The sequence below is a fragment of the Ctenocephalides felis genome, unplaced genomic scaffold (assembly GCF_003426905.1).
Source record: "Ctenocephalides felis isolate EL2017-DRISC unplaced genomic scaffold, ASM342690v1 CF-g0.4_SCAFFOLD_00845, whole genome shotgun sequence".
Classification (NCBI taxonomy): domain Eukaryota; kingdom Metazoa; phylum Arthropoda; class Insecta; order Siphonaptera; family Pulicidae; genus Ctenocephalides; species Ctenocephalides felis.
In genome coordinates, this window is record NW_020536999.1 from 58,678,992 (window position 1) to 58,697,478 (window position 18,487).

The window sequence follows — 18,487 nt, forward strand, 5'->3', positions numbered from 1 at the left end:
TCTTTTACCTATGGATATAGATAAATAAGCCTATGGATATATATACTCTTCTTTTATCTATGAATTAAGTTTTAGGTCATATACAGTTTTTGTCAAAGTTATTTATTTTTTTATATCTTTTTATATCTATCTATTATTCATCAAGGTGTAAAGTATGTTTATTTATCTATGTCAATATTTTTCTTTATTATTTTAATTTTTTTTTAATACCTGTTAAAAAATTATTAACCAAACCATGTCAACATGGTTGCCGATTCTTTGAAAACATCAATTCTAGACTTTTCTAATCTCAAATAAAGAATGAGATTAATAAATTCATTAATTTTACAGGAGTTTAACGATTGAAAATAAATAATTGATTAACTGTTTTATATATTTGATAACAATAAATATCGAGAAACTTATTTATTATATTTTTAAAATATTATTATATTAAACAATAAAACTTAAAAATTATAAATATCAAATAATATAATTTAATTAAAACTAGTAGTATTAGATCAATATTAAACTGCCTAAATAAACGTTAAAAACAAAAAGAATTATGCCAAACATATCTGAAAAAACGTTCGGCGGTTTGTGAAAGTTTTGTCGCGTTTGATGTAAACCGCCTTGTCAAATCGTTGGAAACTGTCATGAGATGGCGCATGCGCAGTGTAACAAATCCGAATGAGTTTGGACGAATTGTGGATCGTAACAAACTGCCACACCGAACACACCCTACGCTTGAATTTTTAGTGTGTGTTGAATACATAGACCTTATACAATTTCATGGACTGCTAGTCCCCATACATTTCTCAAGTAAAAAAGTGTCAAAAGATGTTCTATGGTATGAGGGCATACGAGGGTAATTTTGCGGCCGAGATATGTCAAACTCGATCGCTTGAACGTCAAATGAAAGTCCGTGTGTTCGAAATTGTTGGCAAAATATTATATAATATCAATTTATGTTGAACTAATGAATGTAATGAACTATTTATTTATTTATTTATTTTAGGTATACAAAGTGTTTAAGAAAAATTAGAAAAAAAATTAAAAAAATATTTTACATATTATAAAATTTACTGAAAATAAGAACAGTTGGCTAGAGCTATTATGGGAAATTAGAAAGCAATAATGAAATATTTGTTTAAATGTTATATATTTATTATTGGTGTTTGAAAAGCACAATTTTCGTGTGAAAGTAGCGTGAAAGTGGTGCATTCTATTTATTAAGTACATTTTACAACAGACCAAACACATTTTAGAAGACATTTTACTCTTTATTAGATTTTGTCTGCTACTAACAATTTTAAAACGCGTATTTTTATCCTCTTTTAGGCAAAAAACAAGAGCGATCAAACATCTCGTGAACCTAAGTAACTGTAAAATTTAAGCGATCGAGAGCATTCGACTAATTTCGGTAAAGCTCGTGTTCGTATTTGACATATCTCGGCCGCAAAATTACCCTCGTATGCCCTCATACCATAGAACATCTTTTGACACTTTTTATGCGCTCAACTAGCAGTCCATGAAATTGTATAAGGTCTATGGTTGAATATTATACTCGTAGTATGTCTCGCCTTAATATCGATATCTGTCTCACATTTTTCGTATGCCAATGTTGCCTGCACTGTTTGTCTACTCATACGAAGTGTTTTCCAAGAAGAATAACAACAAATAGCCTATTTTTTTACCTTTAAGTGCGTTAAATGGTACAATTAATAGATATATCGTTATTTACTCTTCTCATTAGTCTGTGATCTTCTATTTAAACGCAATTTAACGCGTATTGTGCGCGTATTTCGACTATTTCCATTGTCGATATGGAAGTAAACACTGACGCTGTCAATCTCGGCGTCGGGGAGTCTGAAGCAGAATTAAAAGAATTCGAAGAAAATAAAAGTTTTGATACAAGAAGCGAAGTATCAAGTAGTTCTTCAGATAGTGATTCTAATCCCAGTATTAGTTCTGTCACCTCAGTAAGTTCTGCAGATGAGAAAAATCGCAGATCAGGTCATAAGAGAGGACGTTCGCCGAGCCCCGAACCACGACGTATTCCTCAACATAGGAGTAGTTCCAAATCATATGGATATATGACAAAGTTAAATTATTTATTTCGTGATACTAGGTTTTTTGTAATTAAAAGCAATAATGCGGAAAATGTTACTTTGTCGAAGGCAAAAGGGGTATGGTCAACACTTCCTCAAAATGAGAATAATCTGAATCAGGCTTTTAGAGAATGCAGGAACGTTTTGCTGTTGTTTTCGGTTAAAGAGAGTGGTAAATTCGCAGGTAACCTATTCTAAATATAAATATAATAGAAATATTGGTACTCCGAAGGTAAACTATGGTAACTGCATACATTGTAGAATATATTGGCGATCGATGATGAAAAACTATGAATTAATGACATATATTGTTATATTTAATTCTTTTTAAATCATTTTTATTTGTCACTTTATTCAATATAATATAATATTGTATGTCTTTTCATAATAAAGGGTTTAAAAAAATCTCTGGTATACTAGTACATTTGGCCACTTACAATTCATTTTCATTTTCATCATTAAGCACCTTTTTTTAAGTTCAATGATATTACACAGCTTATTATATTTTTTTTTAATTTTTATATTCAGTACTTCAATGGCATCCCTGCCTGTCTGAGATATGGATATATATGAAATGTATATATTATGCTAAATAAAATAAATAAATAAAAAAAAGAGATTTGTTTTTAGTAGTTTCGTGTTGCAAGTTACTATAGTTTATCTTCGGAATATGCATTTTATTTATCCTATATAATATGTTATAAATTTATATGAATTGAATATGCACATTTTTTTAATCATGCCATTGTTTAGATAAATATTTCTGTGTTTAAATAATTGTATTTTCTAGAATCAACTGAACAACAAAACAGTGAACTAAGGTGTTATTGCATAAATTTGTTAAAAAAAATATGTACTCTCAGTGTTTAGTGTTAAAGTAATACTGTTCCTCTCCATGTGACTTTATGTAGTGAACTGAACAAAATAATTATAGGATTTGCAAGACTTCAGTGTGAATCTAGACGTGATGTGACTCCAATATCGTGGGTTTTGCCACCTGGTATATCATCAAAAGCTTTGGGAGGTGTTTTCAGAGTCGACTGGATCTGCAGGAAAGAGTTGCCATTCAGTTCTACATTGCATTTATTTAATCCGTGGAACGAAGGCAAACCAGTTAAAATTGGCAGAGATGGACAAGAAATCGAACCCAGAGTTGCTGAAGAACTTTGTAGATTGTTTCCACAAGATGAAGGTATAGGAGATTCTAATAAAATTATCGGGAAGTCTGTTATCGTTTTGGGTGTTTTAATCTAGTACAAGTGTGATTATTAAGTGATTAAAAAATCTAGTATGAACATAATGCTGCTATAATTGTGAGAAGTCAGATTGCACAATAGTGATTCTGTGACAAATAATTGAACTACAAAAATTTCAACATTTGCTAATTTAATATATCAGCAATTCTTTTCAGAATTCCACTCATTTTCACAATGCTAATATTTTGGAAGATGTTTTATTTTAAAATTTAATAGTTAAAAACAATAAATTTTCAATGTATAGTGATTTCAAAGAAACTTCAACTATTTATAATTAGTTTACTCTAAATTTCTAAAGAATGTGAAATCCTGATTAGTATAATGTTTTTGATTTTGAAAACATAACTTCATTAAGGAGTTAGGGGTACTCAGAGTCATAAAAAAATGAGTATTTTCAGTATTTCTTTTTGTTATTAAGTCAAGTCTTTTTACAAAAATAAAAATATGGCAGTATTATGCAAGGTTTTGACTTGAAATAACAAAAATTTCAAAAAATATATATATAAACATTTCCAAAGTTATAGGTGTTTGTGTTGACCATGTTAGAAAACAAGGTCCTTGCGTTGAAAATCATAAGTCCTTGGAGATTCGTCTAAAATCGATCAGATAAAAAAAAATAGTTTTAAAAATAGATAATCCTGGGCCGGATCGAAGTTTTTTTTAACTTCCCGTAGGGCAAGTTATAGTAATCGCAAAAAAATCGAAAATGAAAATTTTTATATATCTTCACGTTTCAGAGGTTTCTAAATATTTTGGCATACCTTAGAAAAAATGGATGTATGTGTGTGTGTGTGTGTGTGTGTGTGTGTGCGTGTATGTATGTGTGTGGGGATACAAATTTTTATCGACGATTTTGGGAACACGGATCAACCAATTTGGATAATTCAAAAAACATTCGATTCGTTTTGATAAGGAGACGTGCTGATTAGTTTTTGGCGAAGGCAGGTCTAGCCGTTCCGAAGATACGGGGCAAAAAGTGCCGAAAACGGTCACTCGGTTTTTAAGAGAACGGAGCGTCTGATTTGAATAATTAAAAAAACATTTCACTTGTATTGATAAGATGAATTGATCAAATTTTCATTAAGGCAGGTCTAGCGGTTTCGGAGGTCTAACAAAAAAAGTAAAAAAATGCCATTCGGCGGTTAATAATGATCATTAGACATATGCACATTAAATTATCAGATATTTTATAGAGATTTTAACAATAAGCAATACGATTGCTTTGAAAAAAAGTTTAGAATTTCCAAAATATGTCAAAATGAAGAAAACATTTTTCTTTTCAAAAAAAAGTAATTTTTTGTCAAATTTATAGTTTCTCAATAATCTAATTTTTTCAAAGTAATATTTTTTCAAAAATGTTAATCGTTTTTATAAAAATAATAACTTTTGGTACGGGAAGTTCCAGCAATTTGCCTTAAGGCATGATGCCTTAATTGCCTTAAGACAGAATTCCACTTACAGCTAGTTTATTTTTTTCTTTTCAAAAAGTAATAAAATGGCGGCGCCAAGAAGTTCTTTTCTAGATTTTTGGGTAAAATTCAACAATGGTCTTAAAAGATCGAAATTTTTGAAAAACAGAAAATACTTTGATCGAGCCCGAGTCTATTATGCATTCTAAAAGCTGTATAAATTTCATTAAAATGTGTTGTGTGGTTTTTGAATTACAGTTGTCACCAGTCAAAAAAACATTGTTTTGAGATAAGCGCATTTAAAGTTTCACGTTAGATTTCCATACAGAAACACGAATTATTAAATTACTTTAACAGAGTCATCTATTCTTGGGCCAAATAATAGTTTTTCAGTCATTGTGGAAGTTTCTAAAAGGTTCATTTGCGCGCTGATCTGCCACTTTCACACGTGCAACATTCAATTTTTTAGCATACCGATATGAATCAGACCCGCAATTAAGTACTAGGGTTCATTAATAATCATATGTATGCACTAATTTGTACGATAGTAGAAATAGTATTCAGGGTTTTGGGCATATTTTCCTTACTAGGTGGTTGAAGCTCTTTACTCTCATTATTATTCTGAATGAATCCACCTACACATCTTGAAAGTTAATTATAATTGCTAAAATCGTTGTAAGTCAGTTTAGCAGCTTTTAAAACATCAGCAAGTAAGGAAGAATAATCTTGAGTATAAATATCAAGCTTTCCACTTGCTTCCGCTGGTAAGAGTCGAATAACTCAAAAAATAATTATTGGATCAACTTGAAATTTTCAGAGAATATTTTCAAGATATTGCACTTAACAAAAATGCAAAAAAACAAATTTTGCCTTTTTACAAATTCTGAGTACCTTTTACCCCTTAAATCTAAAACCAAGTAAAGTAATTATGTATTAAATAGGAACAACTTTCATCATTTATATTATTTATCAACAGTCTTTTTGTTAACGTAATTATTTGTTTTTTATTCTTCTTTGTAATTGTATAACATAATTTGCGAGTCAATTATGTAATCTGTTGTGTTTTTATATTTGATGTGATAATCAATTAGCAGTTGAATTGTGCTTTCATCTCAGCTAGATTTTATAATTTTAATATAGCAGCATCATGTTCACATTATACTGTACCACTTGATATAACACACTTATTTTATCATAAGATTTTTATTACACTTTTTTTATTTTATCAGAATTTTACTCATTCATCCATTTTAGGGAGCTTATAGTATCTTCAGGGTTCATAATTATTAGGTTTATTGCAGTAGACAAATTAGTTTAATTTATGTAAATACAGTAAAATACAATGCTCAAACAATAAAATTATGTAATGTGATAGACAAAAACTTGAGAAAAAAATACTTATAATAATGTGACAAATTGTTTGAAGCATGATAATAGAATGTTCAGTATTCAAAGTTGTTTATTGTCTTGATAGATTGAGACATAAAGTTTTTATACCTCAAATATCGATACATGAGGGCAGAATCGAAAAGAGAATAAAGTATGAAAATAATTGTGATCATAAAGGGCTAGAAAGGAGTTGTTAAAATAATTTTGAATAAGGAAATTGAAGAAATAAGCAAAATATTATTTGATATTCGCAAAAATATATTTGATATATGCAAAAATACTATATTCTTAGAGTACTGAGAGAAAATTGCTGCAGAGTAATTATCTTCATTACAGTTGCAGTCATTTTTTTTTTATTTGATCTTGGTTTTTTTACATTCTGATGCTAACTTTATTAAAATTTTACAACAATATTAAGTTTGTGATTTCATTTCATTGCATTTTGATTTTTTTTTTAGAAGAAACGTAATATTTTAAATTATAAATATGGTTATAATAGATAAAAGATGGTAATATTTATAAATCGAAGAAATCCAATTTATATCTTTATTTAACTTAAGTTAAAGAAAATTAAAGTAACTAGATTATTAAACACACTTCAGCATTAAATATTAATATTTTTTTGTCAAAATAACTTTAAATATTGTTTGATGTTTTAAATAGTTGCACCATGTTTGGTAGCTATTTTTATGACTCCTCAAAATTATTATTTTATGAATATTTCAATAATGTGTTAATAATCTTTCTATGAATATGTTTGATATTAGACATCATCTAATTATTTTATGTCCAATCAAGTGGACAAATATTTTGGACAATGATAATAATGAAATTACAAATTTAATAATGCATTTAAAATATTTCTATATTTTAATATAAAAGTAATAGGTGGAAGATGTAAGATACATTTTTTAATAATGTAGACTTGGCTTTTTTTTATTAATTTTGTAAATGACAAAATTGAGTGTGCAAAGTTACAAATTGTTATATATTTCATTTGTGATAGTTTATTTTTGAGTTTTGATAGTCTCTTCAAAAACTTTATATATTCTGTTTCGACAATATTAACTTGTTTTGTGACTAAAATGAAGTTTTGCTTTGATGTAATTTTTAGTGTTGAGAAACTCTTATTTCTGCAACTGAATGTGTATCTTAATAAGTGATAATTATATCAGTATTGTAATATTTCTGTATACTTCCAAGTTTATCTGCTTTTTGAGTTGATAATTTTAAAATATGATTACTAGTTACTGTAGAATTTACCAATCAACTTGGATTAATTATCTTATAGTGCAGTAAACGGAGAGGAAAAAAGGGTATAACCTCTGAATTTTTTTACTGTGCTCCGAATTGAATGAAATTTTGGAATTAGGTTCATCTTACCCTCAAGTTCAAAAGTGAAAACAATTCGGGTTGCGCCATCACCCCCCGGGGGGATGACACCCCCTTCTCAATTGTATAATTACATTTTTTCAAAATAACGTCGGAAATCGATAGAAGAACTAATTATAAGAAAAAAATGTCTTTTATAGTTTTTCAAAAAAACTAATACTTTTCAAGTTGCTGGCCACTAAAGATTCATATATTTTTGGCGTTTTTCTTCGTTTATTTGCAATTATCTCCTAAAATATACATTTTAACGAAAATCATGTAATGAACAAAATAATGTCAATAAAAATCTTAATAAATCGGTATTACATAAAGTGTTCTAGGAAAAATATTAAGCAAGGTTTGAAAGAGCAAAGTCGTTTTTTCTTTCGTTCAAGATTTATTTGTTGTATTTAAAGCCATCTAGTGTCGAGGTTTTGCATTTTATGCATTTTAGTGAAATTGGGTTTTATAGTGCTCAACATAAGCTTTAAAATGAGTGCTGTTACAATTTTTTTGCGTGTAAAATGAGTGAGCTATCATGCAAATAAGAAGCGTATACGAAGTTTTTTTTTGTTAAATCATATGGTTTAATGAGCGCCATTTCCACCAGAATTAAAGTAATTCACATTCCATCTAGAATTCACTTCATTATAGATATCTTGATGGATTCAAGCAGATTCACTACTTTAGTACAAATTATTTTCAGAAAACTCACGATTTTATAAAAACTTTTTTTCCAATTTGCGCGGCCGCGCACTCTTTGAACCATCATAACTCTGTCAATTTTTGTGTGAAAGAAAAATAATAAAAAGCAATAATAAGCCAGAAACATCCCTTTGATTTTTATCTATATGCTTTTATACGTATCTTTTATTCTTTTTGAGATATAATGAAAATAATTTCCATTTTTAAAAAAAATCAGAAAGAAAAAATTTTATAAAATCGTTTATATATTTATAACCAATCAAGTTGAAGATATTATTTTGCATTATAATTATCAATAAAACGATCTGATAATTTATTATTATTTAGGTATTGAAATGACTCCAATCCTGCGCCGTTCAAAAGAGGCTTCAAAACGACTGCACTCTAGGAGCTACAGCACATACCGTCAACCATTAGGAGCCCGATCTAAATTTCGAGGCCGTGGACCCCCTCACTATGCCAGAGGCCGAAAGTTGTATCTAACGACACGACATAACCGCGCAAGGGCTCGCAGCATCAGCCCCTACCGCAGGGATTCCTCTAGCAGGTTAGTAATATTTTAGTTATTTCAGGTATTGTATATAAAGGCAATTTGATAGTAGCTCATTTGGTGCAAAAAAATGCTGTTGCCTTAAAAGTTTTCCGGATAGTAGCTCATTTAGATCTTGATTTTTACATAGTGTATTTATATATTTTATTTTACCTTGATTAAAAATTGCTGAAGTTGTATCGCATCCACTGAAGACGTGCAAAAACAATATATGATCTGCGGCTGTTTTATCTATTAGGCTACTTGTAGAATATAATTGTTGCAAAATTTTTTCTCTTCCCGGTTTTAGTAAATATATAGTAAAAATCAAGATCTAAATGAAGTTATTTATATATTTAAAAATCCAAAACCTGATCCAGAGATCATTGCCACAGCTGGAGAACGCTTCCTTCTTAAATTGTACGGTTTTAGTGATGAGAATACCATAACAAATAAATCTTTAAACGTCTTTAGATATGCGTGCTTTACAAAATTGGCATACAAAATTAAATTTAATATTGCATCACTACCATGAATTTTTGAACACAGTTTGTGTAATGAGACATTCAAAGATATTTAACTTTTCTGTTTCACAAAAAACAAAAACTGTGTTTCAAAAATAAATATAGTTCAAAATTATTAGGATAAATTTTGAAGCTATAGTAATGTAATCTTTGATAACATTAAGGTTTAAATTCAATATTGGCAGTTGATATATATTGATAATAAAATTACAACAACTAATAAAGTATATGAATATGATATATACAATAGGTATGCTTATATGAAACAATATGTAATGAATGAGAATATTGTTGAACATTAATAATTTCGAACTTTCATTTTCGATTTCACGAAAATTAACAAAAATTATAAAAACGGACTTTATGATTGTCTGACACAGATTCTTATTAACTTTCCGTAGGGTAGTAATAGCAAAAAATCAAAAATGGAATTTTTTACATAACTACATTTCAAGACTTCCTGTTTCATCTTAGCATACCTTTGAAAAAAATGATGAAAATGTATGTACTATTAACCGATTTCCATTATTCGAAAAGCATTTGATATCTATTGATGTGGGAACACGTGCTGATTAGTTTTTGGCAGGTTCAGCCGTTTCGAAGATACGGGGCAAAAAGCTCAAAAAATGGTTTTTGAGAGAACGGAGCGCCCAATTTGAACGATTCGAAAAGCATTTTACTTCTATTAACGGAATGAAGAATTGACTAAATTTTTAGGAAGGCAAGTCCAGCCGTTTTGCAGATCTTATAAATAAAAGTTACAAATAATGTCATTTGGCAGTGAAAAGTGATCATTAGACATATGCATTACAAATTTATAGATATGTAAGTTTTATAGATATTTTTTTCATGGGTACATTTTATAATGCTTGCACGTTAGAAGATTAGTAATGTTTAACCCTGAGACTAAAATGCAGCCATTACGTGTCTCGATATTTCATCTCTTTGGGTAAAATTTCAAATTTAAAAAAAATCAAACTAAAAAAAATATATATATATCGGTACAGGCAGTTCAAGCAATTTGAACCGATGGCATGAATTTAAAATAAAAGCCATTAATGGAACTCTGTAAGGCCTCGCGTTGATTACTTTCGCAAGACAATCAGCCGTGCATTTTTGTTTAGCTTTCAAAGAAGTGCATATTTTTCGATAACATTTCTGTGAAAAAGTCATGTATAATTTAGAAATCGTGCTGATTGGTTTTTGGCAGAAACTCGCCGGTCCGTTTCTTTGACCAAAGAAATTATTGAAGTACATGTTGGGAAACTCATGCGACTTGTCTTAAGGGGTTATGCTTCTTTAGAATATTCAAAAAACGAAAAAAAAATTTTTAGGTTTAAAATATACTTTGAACCTATATATATATTATATATATATATATATTATATTTTCAATAGCAATCAGAATATAGGACAATTCTATGAGCTATTTGGCTTATGTCATTCACTCGCACACATACACACACACATATAAATTAATCTGATAAATATTATATTGATAGTTAGAGAATTATTTCAATAAATGATTATACTATTCTGTTCATATATTATCTTTGGGCAGGTTCTTCTTCAGTCTTCTTGAAATTGGTGTATCAAGAAGCTGAGTGTCTATAGAGTTTGTATGATGTTCTAGTTTATGAAAATGTTTAACACTGTTGATTTGTATAACTTTGTTTATAAATTCAATATGAAGATCATTGTGTAAGGTCTCATTGCTGACGAACCACGGAGCATCATTAATCTGCCTTAATATTTTAGATTGGGCACGTTGCATTAGCACTATGTTGGATTTGCTTGCACAGCCTCACAATTCTATGCCATAAGTCCATATTGGTTTCAATACTACCTTGTAAATCATTGGCAATGGATAGAATTGACTTGCGTCCCAGAAGTCTTTGTAATCATTCGTCTCTTTGTAAAATTAGGGAAGCCTTAAATGCATCAGCATGTGTCAAAAGAACTGCTATGTCATCAGCAAAGGCGGCTTTTGTAGTTGATTGGAAAGTTGTAAAATCACTAGTGAAGTAGTATATAGAGAAATGGCGCCAAAACACTGTCTTGCGGAACTCCTGCCTCAATCTGATGAGATGTTGAAGTTTCAGTGTTGGCGAGATAAGATTCTAGAATATTATAATAACCACTTGGAAGTAGAGATCTCATCTTCAAAAAAAGTCCATTGAGCTCGCATCTAGAGACCCTGCAGAACAGAATTGTTTCGGCTCGAAAGTATTGTTGATGACTCTTATGATTCTGTGGCGCTGTTGAATTGTAGATTGCTGGCTGCGAAAACCAAACTGATGTTCTGGAAATATATTTGCGCTAATTAAGATATGCCGAAGCAGAAGTTTTTTGAGCACTTTTGAGACCATTGGCAGAAGTCTGATTGGTCTACATGAGGTAATCATATTAGCATCTTTTCTGCTTTTATGGGTCATTTTTACTATAGATGTTTTGTTGTGAAAGAGTTTTGAAGAGTTAACTAATAATTTAATCTAATTATTGATTTAAATATATATGTTAGAAGTATGAATCCTTGTTTGGCAGTTCTTTCAACATTTTTGGTATCACTAAATCATAGCCTATAGATTTATTATTTTTTAATTTACTTATCTCTTCAATTATAATCTTTAATGAAAAAAAGTTTATGATCATTGAATTGTGAAAAGGAATTATGTTTGAGCTAAGGCCCGCTGCGTTAGAGTAATCTGGGTTCGGTTTGAAAACTGTTCTTGAATAATGAGTAATGAATATCAAATCTATTCATATAAAATGAGTTGACTGCCATTTGAGTCTTGCTTTTCTTTTTTCTGAGATTAAATGTTTAATTTCAAAGGACAGGTTGATCCTGCTGAACTGTTGTTTCTGGTGTAACAGCTAAAGCTGCATCATGAGAGATTTTATTAAATTCATCAATACTAACTAATTTTGCGATCAGTATTGTTTTCTATTTTGCAGCGGTATAGTTCCCAGTTTGTTTTTCTCGAATGTAGTCTATAAGGATTACAAACATTGATATTTGAAGAACAGATAGTAGCAATTATAGGTGAGTGATCTGAAGAGAGGTTGTAGCTTGAATGAACATTTGGGTACCTTGGGTTTAAGCCCTTCATTATGAAGAAATTCAATAAATCGGGCTTCTTTATTGGGTCGGTTCGCCAGTAAGTCGGAGTACCTGTGGAAAGAGTACTATAGTTTTGTTGGACAATAACTTCATACAGTTTTCTTCCTTTTGGATTCAGTCTTGAACCCCAAAATGTGTGCTTACTGTTGAAATCTCCGCCAACTGTAAACTTATTTCCAAGAGATTCAAAGAATTCAGAAAATTGTATATTACTAATTGTATGCCGTGGTGGACAATATAAGTCAGAAATTGTTATTGCAAAAGATAACATTTGTACTTTGATGGATGTTGCTTGTAAGTAATCTTTCTAATATTTTTCAAGTTTGTAGTGATATATATTAGATTTAATTAATACAGCTGCACCCCGGTGAACTGTGCCATCTGGATGAGTAGTATGATATACACAATAATTAGGAATGAATAAGTTTAAATAATTAGTGCAATGAGTTTCACTTACCAGAAAAACGTCTATTTTGTTTTCATTGAGGTATAATATTAGTTCGTGTTTATGCTGCATGAGCCTGTTGGAGTTCCATAGTCCTATTTTTAGAAATTTAACAATAAAGCTAAATGATTTTGTTAATGAGGGTACATAACATATTAATAATCATGGTATTCTGTTGCATAAGTTGTTGAAACATATTTTTAAATTCAGTTAAGAATTGTGAATAGTTATTCGCAGAGTTGTTATTTTCTATATTTGAATTTTTGCCTCTATTGAATTCTATGGCTTTAGAATATGACATGTGCTCCGTGTTTGTTAGTCTATCAAAACGTCGTGAAGTGGTTGCAGTTTTGATGTTTATAGGTGAATTGTATAATTGTTTCGACCCGTTTTTGTTGTTGGAATCATTTTTAGATTTATTTTGTAGTAAATTCTCATAGGTAGAACAACCTTTGTAGTTTGCTGTGTGAGCTTCTTCACAGTTTACACAAAATTCTGGAGTCCACATTTTACACAAATAATTGGACGATTGCAATTTGTTCTAGTATGAACTTACATTTGGCATTTTGTACACTGTGATATTACTGATGATATAAACGAAGTCTCAAAATGGATATTTTGGTCAAGTATCTTATTTATCTTACAAATTTCTGAATTGTTTTTATTTGGTTCAAGATCAATGTGAAACATATTGAGAAGGAGTCTTTTGCCTATAGCGTAATATATTTGTAATGTTTCTGGCCTTATGTCATTTGTTTTCAATTTTATTTTTCAGTTCGGAAATGTTTGCTGAATGATGAATGTACTTCAACGCAACTTTATATGCTCTTTCAGTACTGACCTCGTATGTATGAAATACTGCATTGGTATAGGTAGAAATTTTACAAGTTTTCTGTAGTCTTCAATATTTGAAACTTTACATTTTATGTTATTGTTTGATAAAGTTTTTATTATGTAATTTTTATTGCCTAAGAAATTATTGATAACATTAGTCATACCTTCATAATCTGTTGGTTGGTGTAGGACATCTTGGCTGAGCTATTGGTTCATTATTTGGTAATAATTCAAATCTATTATTTAGTTTAATCGGTTCGCCTTTTAGGCGTTTTGGTCGCTTTTCTTTTGGGCTAGTAACAAATTGCCAAGGAGCAAAATTTCAAGAAGTAGACGCAGTTTGAGAAAATATATTTTTCATGATCATAGGTTCATTGCTTGTCGATGGAATTTGTTGATTACTATTCAATAGAATAGACTGTTTTATTATATTTGCAGCTGTAGTTTCAGTTTGTTGGTTAATTGTTTTATTGAGCTTAAGTTGTTCCGTGATGTATTAAGAACATGTTTGTGAATCATCATAGAGCATTCTATTCACATTTACTATGAGGATATCTGCATAACCGTCACCCCCGAAGGGTGACACTAATTTGTTATTAAAGTTGCACTTCAATTTTTTTATTTACTTTGACGTTTTGACGTATTATATTAAATTGTGTATAGGATAAATATATAATTAAATATATAATTTACCAATGATTTTCAATAATTTACTTAGTTCATTGGATTAATTTTTTAATTGATCATATCAATATATGAGCTGTTCAGTGCACACAGTGACTAACTCCGAAAGTCAGAAAGTGGAGAAAAGCGATAAACTAATGTATATTGCTTTTAAAAATTCCTGTTATAATATAAATTGAAAAATATATTTTAGAACGTATAAATACATATATAGCTTACATGTAACGGTATATAAGATTTATAACTATTAATAGTGAGAAAATAATTATCATTAAAGTTAAAGTTCTGATATGACTTGTGGAGTTAATCAAGTTTTCAACTTTTTTTAAACTTTAAACTTTTTTTTTAAATTCGGATCTTCATTGCAGTCACACTTAAATTGTATATCATTGGGTTTGGACCTTTCTATTCTAAATTCAGCGCATTTTAGGCCAATTTTCTGGACACCCTGTGATGGTTACTTTTCTGTTATTGATTTATTGTTCTAAATAAATAAAAAATAGATAAAAAATCTTAGTGAAGCATTCGGCTTAACTACAATGGCGCTTTTTTCTTAAATGTTTTTATTATATTGTATCAACTATCTGGTAAAATTATGTCTCGATTTATTTCGCACGTGACTCAATAATAACAAAATCTTGAGTTAATAGATTAATAACTATTTTCACCGACCAGAAATTTATTTTTAATTAAGTTAGCTCTTATTTCCGTACTTTGAACAAGTTTCAATAAACTTCAGGCAGTTTTAATATTCTTGTTTTGCCGGGTACACGAATTTTAGTATGTTATTTTTTAAAAGTTTGTAACGTCTTCGATGTCTTTTATAAAATTAGATGAATTTTTTTTGAGACTCACAACACCCTACAGTTCTGTGTTCTTATTCGTAATTCATGAATTTGAAACCCGAAATCCAACCCAATCAGAACATATACACTACAGAATGGAGGTAATCAAAATGTCTTCTGAAATAAATGACTTATGGATTCTGTGGTCAAAGAAATTTTCGTTTCACAGTGGCAATTTTCATTCTTTTGGAAAATTATTATAATCATAAAAAGTTATGATTATACCAAGTTCTTTCCCACTAATATCTCAGTTTTTTCAAAAAGTGGAGTTAGTCGATGTGTGCACTGAACGGCTCATATGTACTTTTATTCAAATTTTTTAAAATTTATTGTTAGAGAAAAAAAAATGTAGTTATTTTGCGTGCCGCGGCTAGCCGAAATAGCTGTGGTACAAAATTGAAAATGAAAAATTTTGCCTATCTTCACGTTTTAGAGTTTTCTGAACATGTTGGCATACCTTAGAAAAAATGGATGTGTGTGTTCAATGGGTGTGATACAATTTTTCGTCGAAGTTTTTGGAAGCGTCGGTCAACCGATTTGAATGATTCAAAAAGCAATCGATTCCTATTTATAAGGAAACGTGCTGATTTGTTTGCTGAGATATGAAGCAAAGAGTGCAGAAAATAGAAATCGAGTTTTTGAGAGTACGGAGGATTCGATTTGAATGATTTAAAAAACATTCAATTCGTAATGCTGGGGAGAATGTAAGGAGAGGTTCAGCCGTTTTAGAGATACGGAGCAAAATGTGCAAAAATGGCAGTTTTTGAGAGAACGTAGCATGAATGAATCAAGAAACCTGTTGCTTGTGTTGACGAAACGATTATTTTTGGAAAAAGCAAAAAAAAAATTTTAATTAAAAAAAATTAAATATTAGGATTTTCATTTTAATTTTAGCAATAATTCTAAAACTCACTTTATATACTTGGGATAAATGATTTTAACTTTGCAATTCAGTTTATATAATTTTAAGAAATGTGAGATAAGGTCCTTTATTCTAACTCCGCTTGATTGTTTTTTTTTCCCTTCTTATCTAAACTTATATAAACGTGATCGTACAATTTATAATGGATAGATCAATATCAAGTAGTATGATATCAAATTTCCTCACAGGTTATAGATCTCAAATCGCAAGAATCGCCTTTCGTTTGACCCCTGAGTTGTCTACTTATGAAAAAAATGTCAGGTTTGAATGTGAGTTGGCAAACACATCTCATAGACATGCAGACAACTCATGTTCTCATGTCTTCATGTTATGTTCGACGTTAAGAAAAATAGTAAACACTGTATATTACAACATATAAATTATTTACACGGTATATAATTATATGAATTTATATGAATATAATTATATGAAATTAGCATGCACCAATTTTTTTTATCAAATCCCTAATTAAAATTTAAAACACTGCAGATATTCAAGTCGATATACTAGTACAACAGCAGCTGCTGAAGCTTATGTAGCCGATTACATGAGATCTATGCAGCATCAATTGCCACCTTTACCTTGTGCCCCACCACCGGGATTTATGTACTGGGCTCCTCCTGTGCTACACAGGTATTACGAGGGACCCCCATTACCAGAATACCCAGTAGCACGCCATAGAAGTTCTTCGAGGGATCGTCGTAGAACTGATCATCGTGTGTAAGAAATCTTAAATGATGAACATTTTATGAATTGATTGAATGATTTATAGGTATCGAGTGAAAATTATTATACCTATTGCATTGCATTTTTTATGAATACAACTTTGATTTAGATGACTTTGAATTTATTCTCACCTACGTTAAATTACCTTTGAATTTATGTAATAAATGTATATTCATAAAATTGTCACCATTTTGGGGCCTAATTAAACATTTTCATTTTTTTTTTTTTTGTAATTGATATCTATATAAATATATTTATAATTACGTTAATTATATAAATTTCTTACATATTTGTAAATATGCAGAGCTGATTAAAAATAATACAGTGATTGATGCTACAATCTCAATATATGTAATGTCTTATATATGTTTTGCTCAAATGGCAACATGATATTTAATTGAAGTATGTAAAATGATGCATCTTTATTATTTTATAAGATGTAAATTTCATTCTTTGAGAAATGACTGTAACAAGTGATGTTTTTGTATTTTTATTGTATACTTATGTATTAGTTTAAAACTATTGTTTAGATTTATATTATCGAATAAATTTATTTCTAATGGGAAATCGGTTTGATTCAGTTACTAGATGACCCGACAGACGTTGTCCTGTACCCATGACTACAATTTTTTAATATAATATACTAATATTTACCGTTTACCTAAAAATAATAATTATTGTTTTTTAAATTACTCTTCATGCCAAAATGCATATACATTTATAGTATGAGCGATGTTAAATGTAGAATTGCTTTAAATAAAATGATGAGTCTCAATTCCTACACTATATTGGAAATTGAAGATTTTAAACGGTATAACATAACCATAACCATAACATAACACTGGTACTTCATGTTGGATTAAATTAAATTAAATTAATTTAATTTTTTATTATTTTAGATATCCAAAATTGCATCTTAAACTTTTCCTAATCATGAGGGCCGAATTGTATGTATTCATCTTTACTTTCCCATTTGCTGTTATATAGTGAAATTTTTGCGAATTTTAAAAATATTATGGAAAGATTAGTAAAAGATGCAAAGAAATTATATATTGAAAAAAAAAACTATACTAAACTATTGAAAATTTAATATCCGAATACTGCCCTCAAATGCGTGCGCTCGTATTTTTCGCATGGATCGCATTAAAGGTAGGACCGGCCTGATTAATACTTAATTTCATATTTTAAGTGAATTAATTTGTCATATCCTGTTTATATGTATATCATTCAATCTGCCATACATATACTGTATTTTATATTATTTTAATTTCTGACACATCTCAGCTGCTTTTTGGCAATAATAATGTAGACATTTTATTTTTCTTATTCATAATCATAAATTTATTGCACATACATCTCAGTACTTTATAATCACATACATCCTAGAAAATTTCTTTAACAAACATCAGAAAGATTTATCAAAATTGGCATGATTGTTTTGAAGGAGTATACAGTGAGTGTTTGTAATTTAATATGAACTTTATATAATAGCAATAAAGCTCAAATTGTTTCTACGTTTGTATGAGAAAAGGAAAAGTACTGTTTTTAGGGTTTTCCCGGCAATTATTCGTTTTTTTTCTCGCCGTAAGAACCATCCTTGGACTTGAACGAACATTTTAAAAAAAGAATTGGCCAAAT

At 29.5% G+C, this 18,487-nt stretch overlaps 1 protein-coding gene across 1 annotated transcript; it reads left to right on the forward strand.

Annotated features, from left to right (window-relative positions):
* Positions 1-1,692: 1,692 nt before the first annotated feature.
* LOC113386547 (YTH domain-containing protein 1-like) lies at positions 1,693-16,847 on the forward strand. The gene is made up of 4 exons (XM_026624329.1): positions 1,693-2,274; positions 3,025-3,282; positions 8,548-8,767; positions 16,613-16,847. The coding sequence occupies exons 1-4, from the start codon at positions 1,806-1,808 to the stop codon at positions 16,845-16,847; spliced, it is 1,182 nt and encodes a 393-aa protein (XP_026480114.1). The 5' UTR covers positions 1,693-1,805.
* The last annotated feature ends 1,640 nt before the right edge of the window (positions 16,848-18,487 follow it).